The 19013-nt window shown below is 35.3% G+C and overlaps 1 protein-coding gene across 4 annotated transcripts in view; it reads left to right on the top strand.

Moving 5' to 3' along the window:
• Positions 1–546: 546 nt before the first annotated feature.
• LOC119541989 (PARP1 binding protein) overlaps positions 547–19013 on the top strand; it is an 83533-nt gene continuing 65066 nt past the window's right edge. For all 4 annotated transcript variants that reach the window (XR_005218393.1, XR_005218394.1, XM_037846432.1 and 1 more), the window contains exons 1-2: positions 547–699; positions 12928–13161. Coding sequence is in view for 2 of the 4 variants with exons in the window: in XM_037846432.1 (XP_037702360.1) it covers positions 547–699; positions 12928–13161 (387 nt within the window). In the remaining 2 variants the exon portion in view is untranslated. The remainder of the gene's footprint in view (positions 700–12927; positions 13162–19013) is intronic.

Here is a 19013-nt window from a genome sequence, read left to right as displayed (position 1 = left end):
TAGTGGCTTAAAACAAGAACCATTTCATTTGCTCATGATTCTGTAGATCAGCACTTTGGACTGGGTTCAGCTAGGTAGTTCTTCTGCTTGTCTTGTCTGGGATCACTCATGTGGCAAGTTCATCTGGCAGGTTGACTGGAGCTAGATAGTCTAAGGTAGCATCACGTACATGTCTTTGAGTTGGTGTTGGTTGTCAGCTGGAGCTCCTCAGTTCTCTTCTACATGACCTCTCCATCAGACTAGTTTTCAATAGCTATATCTATGTATCATTATAAATTGGCAGAATTTGCATATCTGTTTTCTATGAATATTCAGACAAGGTTGGATTTTGTGATTTCAAATGATTTGGCTTAAGAAAATTAAATGAGAGGAAAATATGATTGGGCAGGAATTACATTATTCTGTTTTCTTAAATTTAAAAGCCATCTATGTAAATATGAAATGACCTCTCTATTTTTCTCTAACTCTGCTTCTTTACACATGTTAGATATTAATTTAAATTAAAACAAGGCACTTTAATTTTGTACTCTGTCCTACTTTAAGAGGATGGCTGTGCTTCATCAGAAGTCTGTCTTGGAAATGATTAAAGAGTTTAGAAGGAACTGGCACACTCTTTGTAACTCTGAGAGAACTACTGTATGTGGGGCAGACTCCATGCTCTTGACATTGCAACTTTCCATGGCAGAGAACAACAAACAGGTTAGTAAATTATGTTTTTGTTAATTTAATTTTTAATTAAGTTTTGGTTACTACCCATTTTAATAAGCTTAATTACAATAATTTCTTTGTAAATATGTCCTATGATAATATTAATTCACTATTTTCACAAATGCCTCTGCATATGTGTATGACTACAAAATCTTAACATTGTATTTGAGTCAATTTGTTTCAAAATTAAGGCCTTTGTAAGTACAATTTAACATGGAGCATGCACATCTGATGTAATGAAAAGTCTTAAGATAAACATGCAACTATTATGGTTATTATGGTTAAAAATTATTTTATAACTTCCTTTCTTCACTACAAGCAATTCTAGAAGGCACACATAAATGTTTATTTAAATTAACCACAAAGTATTTTATGATTTGTTTCATACTCTGTGGTATACATTAGTTGTTCCCAAGCTAGGTTGTTAATAAGAATCACTTGAGGCACTTTAAAAATACTGACTCCGTGCTCCATTCTTGGATTCTGATTCTTTTGGTCTGCACTGAGACCCTGGAAACTATCTTTTTTTTAATTTCCCCAAAATGATTTTTATGAAGGTAAAGGCATAGGGGTGTTCAGGTAAGAGAGAGATGAATGTAGGTTGGAGAGATAAGGAAAGGCTTCTTGGGTTTTAGATAATATACCTAAAGAAAGGGAACTTTGGATAGAAAAGGAAAAGTCGATTCAGAAAAGGTTCCAGGAGGATCAAAATGTTGATGGTTTGAAGATAGTAAAGAGACCAGTTTGACTAGAGAAAAGGATTTTTGAAGGGTAGAATTGGTTTCACTGGGCTTTGGGGGCTAGATTTGGAAATGACATTTTGATGAGTTATTTTAATCCTATATGTCAGTAGTTCCCAGACTTTGAGATTTTGTAGACTAGTAAAATTTCCAAAAAACGTTAGACATTGAGAGTTGACCATTTCAAATTTTGGCAAATGAGGCTATTGAGGAAAAAAAGATTTTCTATCCATTATAATCATCAGTTTGAAAAAAGGAATATTTTAACACCTAAATTAGGAAATACATAATCTTAAAAAAAATTATCCTACACATGAATAGTTGGCTGTTTTATATATTTAAAATAACATATTAAAATAAATTTTGAACATAGAAAAAAATTGATGAAATTTTATTTTATCTTATATGTAGTCAGTCATTCTTTCAGTAAGTATTTATTGAGTTTTTACTATGTGCTTGACATTATTCTCAGCATCAGAAATAAGCACTGAAGAAAATCTCTGCCATTACGGAGTTGATCTTCTAAAGGGGGCAGACAGATAACGCTCTAAGAAATAAGATATTTAGTGTTTTGGAATCTTAATAAGTACTACAGAGAAAAAACAGAGATGGAACTAAGGAGCGTATAGAAGTTGGGGTGGAGGGGGTTGCTGCAGTTTGAAGTAAGGTGATAAGGGAAGGCCTCAGCTAGAAGGTGCCATTTGAGCAAAGACTTAAAGAGGGGAAGGAACTAGCCATGGGGATTTTTTGTGGGAAGAGACTACTATGCAACAGGAACCACAGAAGCAAAGGCCCAGAGGTGAGAATATGCCTACATGTTCAAGAATCAGCAGAGGTCTATGCCAATTCATATAAATGTTAGTTTCCTCCCTTCTACGGATTTTTTTTTTTTTTTTGAGCTTCTATTATGTGCCAGGCATTGTGTTAAGTATTGGGATTAAAAGAATGAGGAAAGCTTATTGCCTAGTAAGTGAAATAGACATTACTTAGAGAATCATACAAATGTAAATTTATAGCTGTGAGAAGAAAAGATATAGGATGCTATGAGACCAGGGACTTGACTTGGTCAGAGAGATCAGGCTGAGTCCTAAAGTAAAGGGAGAGATTAACTAGGCAAAGCAGGGGGTGGAGGTGTGGGGATGGGGGGAATTGAGAGAGGCGGAACAGCATATGCAGAAGTCCTGGGGCAGGAGAATGCAGATAAGAGTTTGAGAAAATGCATATTCAGTTTTGTAGAAACAACATGTAAATGATATGCCCTCTGAATGCATCTCATTGAGAGGAACATGATATCATTTTTCCCCATAATCAGTGATACCAACCTTAATCAGTTGATTAAGGTTTATTGATTAAAGTCTGCCAAATTTCCTCACTATAAAAGTAACTTGATTCCCTTTGTAATTAAGTAATCTGTAGGGAGGTACTTTGAGACTGTGTAAATATTGTTTCCATATTAGGCATGATTCTTTGTATTGTGGCTGTAGCACTGAATGAAATACATGAAAATTCCTGCTCTTTCACAACTTTGTACCCACCACAATCTGCACACTTCTTGACAATCCTTCTGCCCCATTCTTCCAATACAAACAATTGACTTAGTTTCTAGGGCTGTCATAACAAAATACCACAAATTGGGTAACTTAAAATAACAGAAATATAGTGTCTCAAGTTCTGGAGGCCAGAAGTCCAAATCAAGATGTCGACAGGGCCACGCTTCCCCTAAAGTCTTTAGGGAAGAATCTGTTCCATGCCTCTAACCTGGCTTCTGGCAATGGCTTACTGGCAACCCATGGTATTCTCTGCCTCAGTTGACACATTGTGTTTTCCTTTCTCTGTCTATGTCCTTTGATAGGGACACTAGTCATACTGGATTAAGGGCCTACCCTACTCCAGTATGACCTCATTTTAACTTGCCTAATTCCATGTATGAGAACTCTATGTCCAAATAAGGTAACAGTGTGAGGTACTAGGGATTTGGATTTTAACATATCATTTTGGGGGATACAATCTGTTACAGTTATGTTATAATTTTGATTAGTGTTCAATGTTAATGCTATATGATCACTTAAATGCTATTGGCAGCATTTCTTGTATGACTGTTTTTTCCCCAAGTTAATTGTTTTATTTTTTTGTTTGCTTATATTTCTATATATTTTCGCTAATTGTATGCACAATCACTCCCAGTTATATAAATCTCTCTTCAGTATATTCAAGTGCAGTTAGATATTCTGTTTTTAATCTCTTTGAAGAAATCTTTTATGGACTCTTCTGACCTGCTTCAGTCTGGATTGAATGCTCTCTAGGTTGCTCTCATCTCTAGGCTTGCCCCCATCTCTCTTCATCATCATCATTCTGGGGATCCCCTATAATTCTTTCCTATGTTGTATTCTTTGTTACTTGGTCCCATGTTTTTCTCTTTCTTGATTTGTTCTCTTGGTTTGGGGGCTTCCTGAGAAAGAATGCAAGGGTAGTATTGTAGTTTGCCAGAGCTGCTATGACAGACATTACACAGAGTTGGCTTAAACAACAGGAATTTATTGTCTCAAGGTCTTTGGATGCTAGAAGTCCAAAATCAAGTTCTCAACAGGCCGTGCTTTCTCCTGGAGTCTCCAGCATTCTGATGTTGGCTCGTCACAATCCTTGGGGTTCCTTGGCTTGCATCTCTGCCTCGTTCCCTAGCTTCTGCTGATTTCTGGCTTCTACTTTTCATGCTCTGTTGTCTGTGTCTCAGCCTAGACTTCCTCTCCTTATAAGGACTCCAGCTATAGGGATTTAAGACATAACCTGATTCAATTTGGCCTCATCTAAATAGGATCTTTGGGGCTCTTAGTCACAAATGAGTCCACACCTTAACAAATAATAACATTTTCAAAAGTCATATATACCAATGAATTTACACCACAGGGCTGGGAGTTAGAACTTGAACATATCTTTTGTGGGACATGATTCAATTCCCTACAGCTGGCAAGTGTAGAGACCTTAATATTTGAAATGATCTGTATTCAATTATCATTCTTATATGATGGTGTTCCGGTCTGCTATTGTTGCCTGTTCTAGTTTGCTAATGCTGCCAGAATGCAAAACACCAAAAATGGATTGGCTTTTATAAAAGGGGGTTTATTTGGTTACAAAGTTACAGTCTTAAGGCTATAAAGCATCCAAGGTAATGCATCGACAATTGGTACCTTCACTGGAGGATGGCCAATGACGTTCAGAAAACCTCTGTTAGCTGGGAAGGCATATGGCTGGCATCTGCTCCAACTTCTTGTTTCAAAATGGCTTTCTCCCAGTATGTTCCTCTCTAGGCCACAGCTCCTCTTAGTTGCTCTTGGGGTGTTTATCCTCTCTTAGTTTCTCTGGAGAAAGAGTCTGCTTTCAACAGCCATCTTCAAACTGTCTCTCATCTGCAGCTTTTCTCTCAGCATTCTTTAAAGTGTCCCTCTTGGCTGTAGCAAGCCCTGGGCCTGTGTGGCTCTTTTTGAAGTACTCCAGTAAATCAATCAAGACCCACACTTAATGGGTGGGGCCACACCTCCATGGAAACTGTCCAATCAGAGTTATCACCTACAGTTGGATGGGTCAAATCTCCATGGAAACACTCAAATCAAAGAATTACAATCTAATCAACACTGATACATCTGCCCACACAATTACATCAAAGATAATGGCATTTTGGGGGACATAAGACATTCAAACCAGCACATTGCCTTTTGCAAAACACCAGAGGTGGATTGGCTTTTATAAAGGGGGTTTATTTGGTTACACAGTTACAATCTTAAGGCCATAAAGTGTCCAAGGTAAGACATCAGCAATAGGGTACCTTCACTGGAGAGAGGCCATTGGCATCTGGAATACCTCTATTAGCTGGGAAGGCACATGATGGTGTCTTTTTGCTCCCAGGTTGTGCTTCAAAATGGCGTTCTCCAAAATGTCTCTGTGTCAGCTTCTTGGGCAAACTCTGGGCTAGTACCTCCAAAGTGTCAGCAAAACTTTCAACAGCAGTCTTCAAAATGTCTCTGTATGTTGCAGCACAAGCTCCTTCTGTCTGAGCTCTTATATAGGGCTCTAGTAAACTAATCAAGGCCTACGCTGAATGGGTGGGGCCATACCTCCATGGAAATTATCTAATCAGAGTCATCACCTACAGTTAGGTGGGTCACAACTCCATGGAAGCAACCTAATCCAAACATTCCAACTTAATACTAATACGTCTGCCCCCACAAGATTGCATCAAAGAACATGGCTTTTTCTGGGGGACATAATATATACAAACCTGTACAGATGGCTTGGTTGGATTGTTTCTTGACTAATAAATTTTCCTCAGAATTTTGTCATTTTTGATCCTTTGTATGATTCTTTGTATGAAAAAATTGTTTTTTTCTTCTTGGATGTTTGTAGATTGTCTCCAGTTTTGTTGAGCACTCTGTGGAGCTCTTCAGTCAAGAAACTCTTTCTGTTCTTGGAAATTTTCTTGATTGATTTATTTTGTTTTAAATTTTCTTTTTTATAACTCTTTTTATTTCCCAGTGTAGCCTTTTTCTCATTTTTATTTTAGAATAATCAATTTTATTTTTAGAGAAGTTTTAGGTTTACAGAAAAATTGCACGGAAAGTACAGAGTTCTTATATACTTCCCATACACAGTTTCCCTTATTATTAACATCTTGCATTATTGTGATACATGTTATAATTGATAAGCCAATATGGATGCAATAAGCTATTGTAGCTTATTTATTCATAGCAGTAATTTATTTTATTTCCTTTTCTCTTGTTGTAATTCCTTTTAACGATTAAACTTCCTTTTATTGAAACTCTTAATTTTCTTGTTTTTTTTCTTTCATGTTTCCCAATCTTTTATCTTTTTTTCTACTTTCTACCTTTTTATTCTACTTCTTTCTTTATCTTCCAACCAATATTCAATAAGATATTCAATATTTAATAGTTTATTGAGGTTTTTACTATCTCATCTTTATTATTTCCAAGAGCTCTTTCTGTTTTTTCTCTCTGTTATTGGTGCATGGTCTTTTTTCCCTCATTTTTAAAAATTAGAGGAGTTGTAGGTTTACAAAAAAATCATGTAGAAAGTACAGAGTTTCCGTATTAATCCCCTGCCATCCTGTTATTAACATTTTGCATTAGGGTGGTACCTTTGTTACAACTGATAAAACAATATTATAATTATACTATTAACTATAGTCTATATTTTACATTATGGTTCACTCTTTGTGTTACACAGTCCTATGGGTTTTTTTTAGTTTTTATTTTTATTCTGGTAACATACATACAACCTAAAATTTCCCATTTTATCCACCTTCAAATATACAATTCAGTCGTGTTAATTATATTCACAATGTTGTGCCATTTCTCTTGCCTTTAAAAGAGTACTATTCTTGCTTTAAGATGGTAATATTTCCTCCCTCTTTTTGGAGAATATGAATATACTTTTTTTGTGTTTTTTTCCTCCTTGCAAAATCTGTTTGCTCCAAATTTCTTGTTTCTATTAATTTGGGAGGGAGGTTCTTTCTTCCTTTTAAAGATTTCCCTCATGATGATCCTTGTCCATCCACTTACATTTAAATGGAGAAGCAAAATGCTTATTGGAAACACTGTGTGTGGGAATGGGGCTTGTCAGCCTGATCTGGCTGGGCTACATGATTGGGGAACCTCTGATGTCTCTATTTTTAGGATATCCATTTTGGATAGATAAGTTCTACAGAGAAGAGTCTTTCTTCCTCTTGCTGGAATGGTGTTGGGTGCCTGATGGGAGTGTCTTAATTCATGATATAAACCATCATTAATTCTGTGGTTTTCATTAGAGTGCTCCTGTCCTCACTGAACTCTTCGGTGTAGAGACTCTCTTTTTTGCCCTCTCTAGGGAATAAACTTCCAATTTTCTATCAGTGTAGGTGACTGCTCTCCCCTGCCCCGGCAGAAATTAATCATTAGGCAAAAGTCTAATTGAAGATTTACCCAAAGAGGTTAAGCACAATACCAAAGCTGCTTAAAAAAATGCTTCACTGGTATCCTCCCCATCACCTTCTGCTGGGCAGATTTTTATTTCTAATGTGTATATTATGGGTGTTGGCCTTTAGGGGACAGGTGGTTGGGGAGAATCTCTGATCCAGCTTCCCACCTTTCTTGGGCTTAGCTTTGTCTCTTAAACCCTGTGCTCAGGAATCATAAAAGACAGTTTCCTGAGTACCAAGGAGTGGTAGATGCCCTCAGTTAAACACAGGTACCACCATGTCCTGAGCCCTCTGTATTGGCACTTTCTCCTTGGTTTTGACCTCTTGTAGTCTCTCTTTTCTGATGGACAGTGCAGTCATGCTCAAAGAAAGTTTTCATGTTTTCTCCTATGGTTTTAGCTATTCTGTGCCAGGAAGGATTTCTCTGCATATCTAGTCTGCCAAATTGCCCTGTTAGTGTGTCTATTTTTAAATTATAACAGATGGTATACATATCTTTTTCTGCATCTTGTTTTTCTCACCCAACATTGTTTTTAAGACCTCATAAAGTACTCGTAGACAGAAAAATTGTTCTAATTTATTCATTTTCATTTTAACACTTGTACATATTCCATTGGACCACTAATGCATTTTATTCATTGATGGACCTTTAGGTTGTTTGAAGATTTTTGCTCTCACAGACAGTTCTGCATTGAAATGTCTGTGCATTGAGGAAGAGGGTCTCTAGAGCCTGTATCTAGCTGATCATATAATAGATATATCTTTAGTTTGACTTGATACTTCCCTACTGCTCTTCAAAGTAACTGTTAGAATTTACATTTATGTCAAAAGTATATAAAAGTACAATTTTCTTTCTCTCTTTTTTCATATTAGATATCAAACCTTAATAGAAGAAAAGAAAAATGGTATTTCATTTTAATTTGTATTTTTTGATAACTAGAGTATTTCTGTACTTTTTAAATTATTTGACCATTTAGCTATCTTCTTTTAAAACCATCTGTTTTCAACCTTTGCTTATTTTACTATTGAGCTGTTTTTGTCTCTTATTCTTTGAAAGACTTCTATTTATATTTTAGATACTAACTCTTTGTTAACACTCTTTATTGATATCTTCTTCCATTGTGCTCTATTTTAACCCCTTTCCCTAGATAAGCTCTGCTCTTATATTGTTTCAGACTTCTTTACTGAGGCTCAGTCTGCTATGATCAAGTACTCAGTGGACATCTTTGCTCTGAGTTTTGAAAATAGAGCACTTCCTTTGCTTCCTCAACCTGCCTTCCTATTCATATTCTCAGTCTCGTTTGTACCATTGTTCACTCAGTCACCAAAGTATGTAGTCTTGAGACTAGATACTTGAGGGTCATCCTTGAGTCTCTTTTCTTTGCTCTCCCCATTGCAATTCATCACCAAATCCTGGCACTTTTCCTTCCTGATTAGTTTTAATCTGTCCTTTTGTAGTAGACTGAAGAAATAGTACCAAGTAATAGGTTCCAAGTATATTGTATAAATAGAAGAGGGTAGTCAAGGGCTTAACCTTGGGAACCATCCACAGGAAAATAAGGAGAGAGAAAAATTTCAGAAAGGTTTTTCAGATATGTAGCTTAATAGTGTGATAATTTCTTCACCTTTTGTTTAACAAATTTTTTTTTGGTGAGGATAAAAGTTGTAGGAAATAAGAGCTTGGTGCCTGATGTCTGCCATAAGTTGAGGCATTTATTAAGAATCAGTATTGTATAGTGATTAAGGGCAGAGGTTCTAGAATAGAGCAGACCATGTTCAAATCAATTCCTATTATTTATGTATTTATTTGAAATAAGTAAATAAATTTTATCCAAAAAACTAAAGTGAAATATACCCTGAGAAAAATATAGTTCTTATTGTAAAAATTTTGACATGTTGAAATATTCAATCCAAGTCATCTTTTCACCAGGTCTTATTTATGTAGCAGTCACTCAGAGTCTCATTTGCAGAAGTCTTTCTACTTGCTAATTCACTTAATTCACTGTGAAAGTTCAGATTCTGGGTGGGAAGGAAGAGGAGGGGTGAGTTGCAACTGAGCTTTTCACAGTTTGCATACGTGTGTGTATGTGCGCACATGTGACGGATATGGTGGGAGGCGGTTCAGTTTTACTTCCTCTCCCTGTGTACAGAGTTAACTCAGACATCCTTAACTGTGCTTAGACTTCCAAGTCACTCAGCAAAATGAGTGGCTACACATGTACCTGCAGGCACCGTCACAAAAAGCAGATAGTAATGAAAGGGTGGGATTGGTTATATTTATCTTTCACCTATTGTTTTCATCCTGTGTTTGAAGCTCTGTTTAGGTTTTTGATTCTCAGATGTTTGAGAACATGAGTCCTAAAATATGGTACTTACAACTGAATTTCATTACAATAAAATTTTTGAATACCTGAAAGTCATTTCTCTAATGGCATAATTGTTTTAACTGCTTAAGTGGGGGAAAAGAACTGGTTTATTAATAATTCTTGGGTATTAGGTATTTGTTTTCTGATGGGGAAAATTATTTAGTTTGTAACCTGTAACAACTCAGGCAATTTTTACTGCTAAAGATTAAACTTATTTTAGGTTCACTAAGGACTATGTCAACCGTTTTCCTTGTGTCTTCATTAGGTGGTAAATAATATTTTGGCCTTTTCTTTCTTCAGAATTGACTTTGTAGTTTAAATCTGTCTGGCAATTATGTCATATAGGATATTTTTCTCTTCAATGAAACAGATGAATGTATTAGTTTTATAACTTCATGGAAAGCAATCACAGTACCTGTGGTTGACTGTGACTGTTAGATTTCAAAATGACCTAAAAATGTCCTAACAAATAAGAGACAGTTTTAAAAATTGTATTACATTTCTTCACCCCCACTCTTCCAACAAACAATCATTTATTTTACTTTGAATAGGGAAAGAGAAAAGAAATTGATATTTATTACCTACCATTTTTCAGGTGCTATATAATCTGTACAGTCTCATTTAAAAATCAAGGAAACTAATTCAGAGGGATTTCATTATCTTACCCAAGGTCACATAGCCAGTTGATGCTCTTAAATGCACCTGCTATCTTTCCTTTAACCTAAACAACCAAAAAGTACAATTAATTAAAGATGTAAAGTATATTTAAAATTTTGTATTATTATTTAAAAACTTTGGTATAATATACAAAAATGTGTAATGCCTGCTTTTGACTTTTTATTCTTATTAAATACAATCCTTCTTATGTCCATCAGAGAATTATAGCATTGAACATTTTGACCTTCCTTCAAATATTAGCCAGATGGCATGTTTTCCTAGAAAACATTTTTTTATTTGACCACAGACTCTCTCAATCAGTTGTTACTTTTTTGAATAATAGAAAATGCTGTCATGGTGGGCACCTGATCATGAAAGCTGATATCTGGAGTGTATTTTTATTTGGATTTAAAATGTTTTTACAATCCCAGTATAAACATTGTTAATCTAGTCAAAACCTTTTCTCACAAGATCTAGAGCTTGCATAGTTTAACTAGTTATAATCAAACAGTGTGAGAATAAATTGTACATTTACATTAGGCAAAATCGTAATTTATGTTTAACATGAAGGATGTTATGCTAAAAATAGTTCCAGGGATTTTTGAGATAAAACAATTTAGTTCTGAAACTGTAAACAACTGGGCTTATTTAATTTAAATGCTGTTTGGAAATTTTATGGTGTGGAACCTTTGTGCGATTGAGAAATAAAGTATATAATTTTTGATGCAACACTGGGAAATTACAAATGTCTTACATTTGGGTTATGGTTGCAAGGTTTGAGTGTTACAGATTTTTTTCATTATTCATTGAACTAGTTCCATGAAACAGAATTAATTTTCATAATTGTGATGTAACGGGTCCATACCCTAAGGACAATGAGGATAATTTTCTTAGTTGCCTCCATATGGATGAGTCTTAAAGAGTTAAGTATTTTAAGGCAGTTAGGACACCTTGTTTTAAATTTGGATTATAAGTAGAACATGAAGCTGATTATTATGAAAGACATAAAGATGTAGATTTAAGAGAGCTATATAGATGAAAATATATTATTTGGCTGTCTTTGATTTCTTTCTTTTATTGTTTATTGGATAAACATGGATATTATACTTTAGTTCCAGTGAATTATAGTATAGTTCTACTTAAATATCCACCCATCTTTAAATGTAATTGATGGAAAGATCTTGTTGTCTGTAGAAACTACTAACATATTATATGAACTGAACTGTGGAAGAGAACAACATATTACATTTCACAAAACCACACATGGATACTTTAAAATATTTGTTACTTATGCGGCATTGGAAAGGAGTAGTTAGAATTTTTTACTGAATTAAGACTTGTATTTTTTCGAAGGTACAATTATTAATTTTGGGGATATTAATGTGGGAGCAGAATGCAGTCAATAGAAAAGCCTTCTATTGAAGAACAGACTTTAAAGAAAACTTTATAGATAAAATAATGGCAAACATGTTGGTAATATTAGTGAATATCTAAGCAACTTTATGTCACTGCAGCCAGATTGTCATCTCTTTTTATTTCTCCTGGGAAAAATAACAAGCCAGTCAAAAAAGAAAACAATTTTGCCTGATTATTAACATATAGAAAGAAACCTGACTATGACTTTTAGCATGTATTTTGTTACAGTTTAGTGTGTCCATGAGTTGGCAAGAATCAAAATTATTCTCTGGCCCAACGTTTTGCACTGATATTTTACTTTCCATAGAACAGTAATGATATGAAACGCAATTTTAAAAATTTTAACCCGTCTGACCATGTTTTAAAACTAACACTTGGAATAGTGTGACATATAATTCACTATGGCGTTGACAGTTTTAAATAAGAGATTAAAAACATATTATATAAATCAAATGTAATTAACAGTGATGATAGGTGGGTACTATTGTGGTAGAGAGGGAAAGTTTAGAAGGAAACTGTTAGAAGGAAAGCCAGAAGATGAAACATATGACTGTATAACATAAAACCATCTTGAGGGTGAAAATGTTCTAGAATTGATTGTGATGATAACGCACAACTCTGAATTTACTAGAAGACATTGTTCACTTTAGGTGTATGGTATGTAAATTTATCTCAATATAATGCTTAAAAAATATATATATATATATATACACACACACACATATATATAAGCTAAAAGAACAGAATCAAATGTTACCCCGGTCAATAGTGCCTACATACTGCCTTGGATAGAAAAAATTTAGTGAACTTCAGTAAATAGATAATGACTATATATTTGCCAGTTATGTCATAATGCAAACTTGACTTCATGTTTTATAAATCATCAAAACCCTTTTCCTTTATATCTGATTTCTATAATTATTCCTTAGCTTAACTTGGATCTTTTCTTTAAAATCTTTAAAGACTTTGTAGACTTTACAACAACAAAATTCAAATTGTACTTTCTATCTCAATTATGAGTTAAATACTGTAGTACCCAACTTTTACTTTTTCTTTTTATCATCATCTCTTTCAGCACAATGGAGAATTTACAGTTTTTCTCAGTGATGTGTTATTGACTTGGAAGTACTTTCTACATGAGAAATTGAACTTACCACTGGAAAATATGGAAGTGATTGACCATTATGAGGAAATCAGGAAGACCTATGATGATTTTTTGAAGAATAGTAATATGGTAGATCTGATTGATGTTTATCAAAAATATGGGGTTTTGACTTCTAGTTGTGAAAAGGATGACAATATATCCCCTGTAAGTATTTTTTTTTAAGATTTCTATTATACTAAATTTATTTTTATTGTAAACTACTGTATTGCCACTTATGGTAAATTGATAATGCCTTTGCTCCTACTAATAGTGGAAAATTTAGCTACCTGATTCCTAGTCATTACTTGAAAGAAATATTTTGGTGGCAAATTTTGTTGCACTTGTGTTATCATTATTTGGTTGAAATACAAGAATAGCTTATATTGCTAGATAAAATTTTTTAATCGTATTTTTTATTGTGGAACATAGCATATATACATAGAAGTGATAACTTTCCAAGTGCAGTTTTTTTTTTAATTAAATTCAGTTTTATTGAAATACATTCACACACCATACAATCATCCATGGTATACAATCCATTGTCCACAGTATGATAATGTAGTTGTGCGTTCATCACCACAATCTATCTCTGAACATTTTCCTTACATCAGAAAGAACCAGAACAAGAATAAAAAATAAAAGTGAAAAAAGAGCACCCAAATCATCCCCCCCATCCCACCCCATTTGTCCTTTAGTTTTTATCCCCATTCTTCCACTCATCCATACTCCAAGTGCAATTTAACAGGTATTTAGAGAGCAAATTTCAAAGAATGTTATGGGTTGCAGTTCCATAGTTTCAGTTACTTACTTATTGTGAATTATAACATACATGTAAAAAGGTAATAAATTTCAAAGTATGATTTAACATGTCATTATATAGGAAATTTCCCCAAACTGTTATGAGTTACAGAACCATAAGCTAGATAAAATTTTAACAAAGAAATGATTTGCAAATATCTGATTTCCTTTTGAACTATGTCAAGGATTGCTTTTCTATTTTACTTCCTTGTTTAATATACAGATATCTGTTCATTTGGCATTCATCGTATAAATCATTGCTGCAATTCTATCATTGAAAAATATTAATATTTTACTGTGATAGAGCTATTGTGTGTTTAATGGGTATAGTAGTGTACAAAATAATTGAGATAATAGACTTTATTAGACTATTCCTGTTTTACACAAACCTATGTTGCCTTATTTTTTTATGGGGTGCCAATTTAAAAACGAAATGAAGCTATATCCCCTGCAGTTTGTCTTTATTTACATTAGTAGAAGTAAACTGTTTAGAATATATTTGGATATATCTAGACTTTTTTTTAAAGTGTTGAAAGTATTTTCCTTTATCGTAACATTTAATGAGTGCCATAAAGTAGTAATTAAGTAATGGTAATAACTAAATAACTGTAGCTGGCATTAGGTGAAAATGTTTACTGTACCTTTTTTCTTTTAATTTTTTAAACAGATTTATTCACATACCATACAATCCATCCAAAGTGTACAATTAGTGACTCACAGTGTAATCACAGAGTTGTGCATTCAATTTTAGAACATTTTCATTGCTCCGAAAAAAATCCAAACAGACCCCATAACCCTTATACCCCCCTCATAGACACTAAGCACTGATGTCTTTATGTGAGGGAGAATAAATTGAACGTCAACATGGCAAGGTTTTGAAAATGGTTTGCTACAATTTATGAAATAATTTAAAAATATTAAAATATGACTGTTAACAATAGTCCATAGTTTGCATTAGGTTTATTTTTCCCATATACCACCCAATTATTAACACCTTGTGATAGTGACATACATTTGTTCTGATTCATGGAAGAGCATTTGTACTATTGACCATATTTATCGTCCACAACAGAGGTCACTGTGTTATACAGTCCCACATTTCATCATCTAGCTTTCCTTCTAGTGATGTACACGACCCTAAACTTCCGTCTTCAACCACAATTACATGTGCAAATTAGTGCTATTAATTGCACTCACAATAATATCATTTTCCTCACATTTACAATCCACCTTATTAAACATTCTTTACAAATTAAGTATCAGCTCCCCATTCTCTACCCTCATTATATATTCTGGTAACCTAAGCTCTGGGTATTAATTCCATGAGTTTGCTCATTACAATTAGTTAATATTAGTGAGATCATACAATATTTGTCCTTTTGTGTTTGGCTTATTTTGCTCAACACAGTGTCCTTAAAGTTCATCCATATTATCTGCATGCATCAGGACTTCATTTCTTCTTACAGCTGAATAATGTTCCATTGTACGTATACGCCACATTTTGTTTATCCATTCATTGGTTGATGGACATTGGGTTGTTTCCATCTTTTGACAATTGTAAATAATGCTACTATGAACATTGGTGTGCAGTGGCTGTACATGTTCCTGCTTTTAGTTCTTCTGAGTGTATACCCAGTAGTGGGATTAACAGATCATTAGGCAGTTCTATACTTAGCTTCCTGACAAACTGTCTTCAACAGCAGCTATACCATTCTACATTTCCACCAAAAGTGACTAAGTGTACCTCTTTTTCCACATCCTCTCCAACACTTGTAGTTTTCTGTTTAACTATAAACTCTAGTTTGGTTCATTGTATTTTCCCATATATCATCCATTTTCAAAACCTTGCCATGTTGATGTTCATTTATTCTCCCTCATGTAAAAACTTTCCTGTATTTCTACATTTAATCATCATCATTGCCCACTCTAGGTTTTGCTAAGTTATACAGTCTGTTTTTAATCCTCTATCTTTTCTTCTGGTATCATACATGCCTCTAGCCTTTCTTTTTCAACAGTATTCACACTCAGCTTGTTCATTATTCTTATAAAATTGTGCTACTATCAGATAATATTGTGCTATCCATTTCTGGATCTTCACAATCAATCCTATTGAACATTCTGTACTCCTTCAGCATCAAATGCCTAATCCCTACCTTCTTTCTACCTCCTGATAATCTGTATTCTTAACTTGAATTCTCAGAGTTTGCTCATTATAGTTAGTTCATATTAGTGAGACCATATAGTATTTGTCCTTTTGTTTCTGGCTGATTTTGCTCAACATAATGTTGACAGTTTTGCCAGATACAGAATTCTTGGCTGGTAACATTTTTCTCTTTCAGTATCTTAAATATATCATACTACTGCCTTTTTACCTCCATGGTTTCTGCTGAGAAATCCACATATAATTTTATAGAGCTTCTCTTGTATGTGATGGATCAGTTTTCTCTTGCTGCTTTCAGAATTCTCTCTTTGTCTTTTACATCTGACAATCTGATTAGTAAATGTCTTGGAGTAGGTCTATTACGATCTATTCTGTTTGGGGTACGCTATGCTTCTTGGACCTGTAATTTTATGCCTTTCCTAAGAGTTGGGAAATTTTCAGTGATTATTTTCTCCATCATTCTTTTTTGCCCCTTTTCACTTCTCCTTCTGGGACACCCATAACATGTATATTTGTGAGCTTCATGTTGTCATTCAACTTCCTGATAACCTGTTCATATTTTTCCATTCTTTTTCCTATCTGTTCTTCTGTGTGTAGGATTTCAGATATTGTGTCCTCTAGTTCACTAATCCTTTCTTCTGCCTCTTCCAATCTGCTGTTGTATGTTTCCATTGTGGTTTTCATCTCTTGCATTCCCATAAGTTCTGCCTTTTGTTTTTTCAAGCTGTCGTGTCCTTCTGTATGGCCACTTAGTGTCTTCTTTATATCCGTCACTTTTTTTTTGCCATATTTTCCTTCAACTCGTTGATCTGATTGAGAAGATTTGTTTGAACATCTTTAATTAGTTGCTTCCACTTCTGTTCTCAGTTAGAATGTTAGTTCATTCCTTTTACTGAGCCATATTTTTGTGCTTCCTGGTATGACTTGTGATTTTTTGCTGCTGTTTTGGCATCTGATTCCCTTGATTTGTTCACTCTGGGGGTTTTCTCTCTTTTAGCTAGGATTTCTTGTTGGCTGGCTTTGTTTTCTATGTTCTTTGGCATTCAGTTCAACTTATTTTAGACCTCAAGCATAGTTTCTGCTTAACTGGTCAGAATTTTTCAGCCCTTGTTTTTCTGGTTCTTGCCCTGCCTATATGAAGTTTTTTTGTTTTTTGTGTTTTTTTGTTTGTTTGTTTTGTTTGCATAAGGCATCCTCGGATAAGATCAATCCTGTTCTAGTTTGCTAATGCTGCCAGGATGCAAAACACCAGAAATGAATTGGCTTTTATAAAGGGGATTTATTTGGTTGCACAGTTACAGTCTTAAGATCTTAAAGTGTCCAAGGTAACACATCAGCAATTGGGTACCTTCACTGGAGGATGACCAGTGGTGTCTGGAAAACCTCTGTTAGCTGGGAAGGCACCTGGCTGGCATCTGCTCCAAAGTTCTGGTTTCAAAATGGCTTTCTCCCGGGATGTTCCTCTTTAGGCTGCAGTTCTTCAAAAATGTCATTCTCAGTTGCTCTTGGGGCATTTGTCCTCTCTTAGCTTCTCCGGAGCAAGAGTCTGCTCTCAATGGCCATCTTCAAACTGTCTCTCATCTGCAGCTACTTTCTCAGCTTCTGTGCATTTTTCAAAGTGTCCCTCTTGGCTGTAGCTCCTCTTCAAAATGTCACTCACAGCTGCACTGAGCTCCTTCGTTTTGCCAGCTCATTTATATGGCTCCAGTGATTTAATTATGCCCACTCTGAATGGGTGGGGTAACACCTCCATGGAAATTATCCAATCAGAGTCATCACCCACAGTTGGGTGGGACACATTTCCATGCAAACAACCTAATCCAAATGTTCCAACTTAATCCCCACTAGTATGTCTGCCCCACAGGATTGCATCAAAGAATATGGCTTCTTCTGGGGCCCTGCCCCCCTCCTTTCTTGGGAAGATACACCCTTCAGGGAATTATCTCCTTCACCTGACTAGTTACTTTGTCTCTTCAATATTCTTTAACTCTGCCATTGCCTCAGGCCATGCTGACAACTGAATAAGCCTACCCCTTTCTTTATGCTAAAAAGTAAGAAAAATTTCTTTTCAGAGCTGGTCCCCAGACCAGCTGGTTCACCAATCAAGAGCGGGAGTTGGTACCCAGCTCTATATGCTCCTTTTCTTGGGGCGCAGCCCTTTTCTAGTATTCTGCACTCAGCCAACTTCAAATGCCTCATGTTTTCTTTTCTTTTCTTTTTTTTTTCCTTCAGCCCTGCCTCCTCTCTGCTGGGGAGAGACCTCCAGTTTCCTTTTGTGCTTTCTCCGGGTTTATCTGTGTTCAGAGCTTATATTCAGCAGTCCAAATTTGTTAATTAATTCCACAGTTGTAGCTTGGTTGAGCTACCTTCCCTTGCTCCTAGTAGAGACTGCTGCTTTATCCCACAGGAAAGTGTCTCCAACCCAACCTGCAATGCTATGGGGGAGGGGCACCAGCCTTGAAACCTGGGAGACTTTACTTACAGTTCTGTGCTGTGATTTTGGCCCTTCCACCCATTACAGACTGTTGTATGATGTATGTCTGGTTACAGAAGTCCCCCAAGCAGTTGTTCCAGACAGTTCATGGCTATTTACTAGCTGTCTTAGAGGATGAATGAAATTCCACACCTCCCTATGCTGTCGTCCCATCTCCTTGGCTGTTGGAATTTTGATTGGGATTGAGTTGAATCTGTAAATCATTTTGGATAGAATTGACATCTTAATGATATTTAGTTTTCCAATCCATGAACACGGAGTGCCATTCCATTTATGTATATCTTATTTGATTTTTTTCAGCAATGTTTTATAGTTGTCTAACAAAGCTTTTGAAGGGGTTGGGTCATCTCAGCCCTAAGACCAAAGAACACACCAAGCAGAATTAGACATGGGTTTAATTAGGACTTACAGACAGGAGATGGTTCCATGGCAGTGGCCAACCAGGAAAAAATGCATTTAGCCTTCTGCAAAGAGCACAGGGTGCCAGGGGGTGGTTTATAAGGATTAGGACAAAGACATAACATAAGGTGTGGGAACAGAGTTTTGGTGGCATCTGATTACACA

The sequence above is a fragment of the Choloepus didactylus genome, chromosome 8, assembly GCF_015220235.1.
Source record: "Choloepus didactylus isolate mChoDid1 chromosome 8, mChoDid1.pri, whole genome shotgun sequence".
NCBI classification, from domain to species: domain Eukaryota; kingdom Metazoa; phylum Chordata; class Mammalia; order Pilosa; family Megalonychidae; genus Choloepus; species Choloepus didactylus.
The sequence above is the reverse complement of the archived record's forward strand: the minus strand, read 5'-3'. Positions and strand labels throughout refer to the sequence as shown.